The 5,973-nt window shown below is 32.6% G+C and overlaps 1 protein-coding gene across 1 annotated transcript; it reads left to right on the top strand.

Moving 5' to 3' along the window:
* Positions 1–4,915: 4,915 nt before the first annotated feature.
* LOC108911101 lies at positions 4,916–5,713 on the top strand. Its single transcript, XM_018715936.1, has one exon. It carries the CDS (start codon positions 4,916–4,918, stop codon positions 5,711–5,713), a length of 798 nt encoding a protein of 265 aa, XP_018571452.1.
* The last annotated feature ends 260 nt before the right edge of the window (positions 5,714–5,973 follow it).

Here is a 5,973-nt window from a genome sequence, read left to right as displayed (position 1 = left end):
GTCCGGAAGATACAGAAATAGTAAGCAGTAAATGGATATTTAAAATAAAAGAAAACATCAGTGGTGATAAACGGTACAAAGCTCGTCTAGTAGCAAGAGGGTTTGAACAAACTAATTGTGACTCGGAATTATATGCACCAGTGGCGCGTTTAACAACTTTTAGGGTGTTCATGGCAACTGCTAATAAGTTGAACCTACCAGTATATCAGTTAGATGTGACCGGAGCCTTTTTGGTATGGTGACATTAACGAGACAGTGTATATGAAGTTACCCGATGATCAAGTTAAATCGTTCAATATATGGATTTAAAAAATCTCCAAAATATTGGAATGAAAAATTTGATAGTTTTATGATCGGACAAGGTTTTTGTAGATCCAAAAATGATTTGTGCTTATATACCAGATTTAAAAAAGGTAACTCATTTTATCTCTTAATATATGTTGACGATTTACTAATCTTTGGAACTAATAACACGAAAATTTTAAAGTGTTGCTAAATAAGAATTTTAAAACAAAATTTTTTGGATTGGCAAATAATTTTTTGGGTATAAATATAGTGCAAGATTTAGATTCAGGAAAGTTAATAATCAATCAAGAAAAATATTTGAGAAATTCTCTTGAAAAATTCAGACTGTAAAAACATAAATACACCAATAGATCAAAATTTTGATTTTCAATCTTTAATCAGAGAAAAATCTGAAAGTGAATATATTGAAAAAAGATGTAGACAACTGATAGGAAGCTTACTTTATGCTGTTTCGGGAACTCGTCCTGATTTAAGTGTATCAGTCATTTTCTTAAGTAGGTATCAACATTGTGCAAGTGTTGCATTATATAAAGTGCTGAAACGAATCTTGCGTTATATTAAAGGTACTTTAAATCTGTCTATTGTATATAGTAATAATTTAGGATATGATATAAAAGATTATGTCGATGCCGATTGGGCAGGGGATATAAGAGATCGTAAATCAACATCAGGATTCATTTTGACATTATTTGATTGTATAATATCATGGTATTCGAAAAAACAACATACTTTATCACTATCATCAACCGAAGCAGAATATGTAGCCTTAAGTTGTGCAATAACTGAGGCATGTTGGATAAAAAAGATATTAGTTGATTTCAATTTAGAATATAAAGAACCGATTGTAATATTTGAAGACAATCAATCAGTTATTAAAATTGCAGAAAATAACGAAAATAATAAACGATTAAAGCATGTTGATATACGATATCATCATATTTTGGACAACATTAAAGCAGGGCTTATCGAGCTCAGATATATCAAAACCTCGGATAATGTAGCTGACATTTTTACAAAGCCGTTAGGTAAGCTGCTGTTTCAAAAATTTAGCAGCTATATCTTAAAATAGATCAATACCTATGTTCTGTTCCTTTTTAATTACGATGAATACAATAAAATATTTGTTGAGGGGGTGTGTTAAAATAGCAACAAATGTTTTATTAAAATATTGTAAAGATGGTAGCAATGATAATATATAGAAGTGTTCAGTGCTTTTCATCTAACAGTTAAGTTATCTATGGTAGAGTAGAAAGTGTGTGCAGTTTTATGTTTTGTGATAGACGACGAAGAGTATGTATGTACTAATAAAGAAGTTAAATTAAAGCCTCCGAGTGTTTTTTCAAACATCAAAAAACTGTGAACAAAATTTCTCTGTCGATAATTGTTTGAATAGAGTTGGAAGAGTTAATGTGGAATCATTGCCATTACCTTTGTTAGAGGCAGATGTAGGCTTACAAATAGTAGTAGAGAAGCAATGGGAAATTCTCTCAAATAGGTAATCGATGATAATAATTCATCGGAAAGCTTCTGCGTACAGGTGTCACGTTATACAAATGCTGGTGAAGTATATATTTTCAAGGAGATTGCTTCCTTTGCTTTAACTGTTTTAAGTTTGCCCTTAAGTAATACAACGGTGGAACGAGTGTTCTCTCAGATGAACATTACAAAAACCAAAATTAGAAAGAAAATCGATATGTCATTAGGGTTTGCAATCCCGCATTCCGCGTTACAGCAATCCAGCGATTTCCCGCATGTCAATGAGACCTGCGGAATTCCCGCATTTGTGCGGTAATTTCCGCGCGGGAAATTTTTGAATAGAACACGTCCGTATAGCAACGTGCGCGCGAGCGCTCCGTTTGGTTTGCATGCGCATCCCGTTCCCCTGTGACAGCATCAATCAATCGAGCGAAAGAAAGGATTGAAATTGGCAGATCTTTGCATCAATCAAACAAATTCCTTGATTCGTTTGTTTATTTTGGAGAAAAAAAGTGTTTAAAAAGTGAAATGTTATATGTAAATAATAGTTTTGTTTTCTTGTATATTAGTTTTATTATACTATATTATCGATGTAGCAAATATTTTTTTAGAAATTGTTACTACGATTAAATTACTAACCTAACCTAGATGTTTATGAATTTAGTAATTTAAGAGCAAGAAGTACGTTAAGTAACTAGAGACATAATAATATCTATGTAAAAATAACAAAAGTAATATATTATTGATGTGTAGATTTATGTCGATTCTTAGGTAATAGTTACTAAACATAGTTTTTATTATACATGGTGGGCCATTAGTGTGGGAAAGTAAAATAACTCCTTTGTTATTCATAATACAGAAAAAAAGTTTATATAAAAGTGATACAGAATCAAAAAATCTAAAGAACAAAATTAATTTGAAACATACAGGGTGATTCGTAAAAACGAGACACGCCAAATATTACATTTTTTAAATGAAACACCCTGTATATTTTTAAACATGGATTTCTGAGAAAATTCTGTATATGGTAATATAAACAGTTTAACATTTTAGTGAAGGGTTGCCAAGTTATGTAGAAAATTCTTCTAACGTTTCAAATTAATTTTGTAGTTTAGGTTTCTTGATTCTGTACACTTTTTTTATAACTTTTTTCTGTATTATGAGTAACAAGGGAGTTATTTTACTTTCTGACACTAATGGCCCACCCTGTATATAGGTAATGCTTATCTGTTTGATTTTTAAATACCAAGAATTATTTATATTTCATTTGATTAAATACAACATTCCACAATAATAGCATTATTATTTTCATATATAAATATATTTTTAAATCTTTCGCGGGAATTACAGCGGGATCCCGCTGTAAAGGCGAATTTACCGCAAACTTCCAGCTGAAAAAAAAGACTGCGGGATTGCAAACCCTATATGTCATGTTAGATTCAGAATAAAAATACATTTCACTCTCAGTAATATATGATGTAGGTACTTCTTTTGAGCCTACAAAAAACATTATAAAAAATTGTCAATATGTATGATCAATACCGAAAAGTGGTGCAGGCAAAATCCCAGTCAGGAACTGAAACTTATGATAAGTTTTGTGATATGTGTAAGTATTTGTTACATTTTTAATTTTATGATTTATTTTTTATTATTATTTTTGTTGAATGAATAAATAGTATATTATGATACTTTATGTGCTAAGCGTGGAAAATAAGTATATAAAGTATCTTATTCCCCGTATTTTTCCCCTATTTTTTCGTCAAACATTATAAATTCTAAGTAAAATGATTAAAATAACTAAGAAAAAAACGAATTTTAAATAAAGATTGAATCTTTAACTTATTTCACTGTGTATATACATTCACTCATTATTACCATAGATACGTACTTGCATCTATCAAAACAAATATTTAAAATTTGGCGCCTCGTCGGTTGACAGTGACTAAGGACTGAAAATGAGTGTAGAAGTGGCTGATGAACCTCCCGAGGTTAGAGAATAGATTAGAACAGTATAAATCTTCCATGTTTGCTCTTAAATATCAATTACCATATGGCATTGGAGAATGTAATTTCTTAGATAACGTTTTTAACAAAGTTTTACAAAATACTATACAATCTGATAACAATGCTATTATGAATAATTGTACTTTCTTGATGTATTATCAGAATGTAAGGGGCTTGAAAACTAAATTTTATGAATTGAATACTGTTCTGTATACAACTGATTTCGATGTGTCGAGCATTTACCGAATCTGGTTTAGACTCCACCGTTATTGATTCTGAATTGGTAAGTACCACCTTTATACTTTTTAGATCAGACCGTAACTTTTCTGAGATGGGTGTCTCTAGGGAAGGAGATGTATTCATAGCTTTGCATAAATTATATCAGGCTAGACGATTAGCATTTAACTGTACTATACCATTTATTGATGTGATTGGAATCAAAATAAGTACTACCAGCTATAAATCGATTTACCTATATGTTGTTTATATTCCACTTGCTACTGACGTTAAGTTTTATGATGACTTTTTCCTGGAGCTCGCTGCTTCAGATATTGGTAATGATGACGATCCATTGGTTGTGTTGGGGGATTTGAACATACCAACATATATTAATTATTTGCAGAACAATAATTACGTTAACAATTGTATTATGTCATTCTTGCAGTTCTGCGTGATTTTAAACTTAAGTCAGCAAAATCAGTTACTTAAAGACTGTTCAGGCAGTGTTGAGACTTTGGCAAAATTTTAGACTTTATACAAAACGTGGCATCCCTGTGCGCGAAGCAAGTGTACGTGTAGCAAGAACAGTAGGACCAGACGAGATGTGTTTTTCGCAGAAAGAACATGAAGCAGACATTTTTCTTTTCTTTTCTTATTATATCTACATTATATGTTCAGTTCAGTTGTTCAGTAGCAACAATAAATAGATTATCATCAATAATTAATCAACGTGTGAAGTGTTCTTTATTATACAGTCCACTAAATAAAGCAGTACAAAACATTGGTCCAGTTGATCCGGAGGTTGGCTAGTGAGAGGCAAGACGGGGAAGAAATAAGAAGCAGTGTGCCCTTTAGTCCTAAAAAAGTAAGTCCTTTTACACACCTCACATTCAATTCGATTTAGATAATAATGGCAGAGGAATCACTATCGGCCCTTAAAATAAAAATGGGCATCGCAATGGGTAGTGTTACTAGGTTAAAAACATATTATGAGAGTGTAGACGAAAATAACTTAAATGAAAAAATTATTGCACAATTAAATGCAAGATTAAATAAGGTAGAGGCTTCTTGGGATGAATTCAATGAATTGCAAACAAAAATAGAAATTCTAGATTCCCAGGAAGCCGAAACTGGTGCGACCAAAAGGGAACACTTTGAAAACTTATTTTTTGTACTAACCGCGGACATAAATACAACATGTAAAAAATACAATGAAATGTCAGATGTGTCTGTGGCCGGGTCCGTAGTAGCAGCCTCGGTTAGAAATAATAATATAAACCTTCAATCTCAATCAATGATTAAATTACCAACTATAAGGTTGCCGGGTTTTGATGGTAATTATAACAACTGGTTGGAATTCAAAGATAGTTTTGCGGCTTTAGTTGATAATAACGAGTCACTATCTGACATTCAAAAGTTTTATTACCTTAGATCAGCATTAGAAGGAGATGCCGTGCAGGTTATAAAATCAATTGAAGTATCTGCGGCAAATTACTCGCACGCCTGGCAATTACTTTTAGATAGGTTTAAAAATAAAAAATTAATAATCCATAACCACATAAAGGCAATATTTGAGCACCCTGGTGTAGTAAAAGAATCTTACACAGAATTACGTAAGTTGTATGACAATGTTATAAAACATCTCAGGTCATTAAAAACCCTAGGTGAAAAAACGGACGAGTGGTGTAATATAAGTATGGTTGCTTAGTCTATAGTCTTAGTTATACTAGCAATCTAGGGGTCCATGGTCAGTAGAGATGGGTAACGCAGCAAAATTTCCTGCGTTGATACACTAACTCAAGCGCACACTGGTGCGTTAACCCACTGCGCTAACTCAATTGCGTTATAACGCAATACCTATCGGTTGAACTGGCGGATGGCGCACCTAGCGCAAAGCGCAGCGGTGTCATCGTGTCACCACCACACCACCCGACGCGCATACGCCGTGACTCGCTACAGCTTCATCAG

The sequence above is a fragment of the Anoplophora glabripennis genome, unplaced genomic scaffold, assembly GCF_000390285.2.
Source record: "Anoplophora glabripennis isolate ALB-LARVAE unplaced genomic scaffold, Agla_2.0 scaffold599, whole genome shotgun sequence".
Taxonomy (NCBI): Eukaryota; Metazoa; Arthropoda; class Insecta; order Coleoptera; family Cerambycidae; genus Anoplophora; species Anoplophora glabripennis.
Note: the sequence above shows the minus strand (reverse complement) of the source record. Positions and strands in the feature narration are given on the sequence as shown.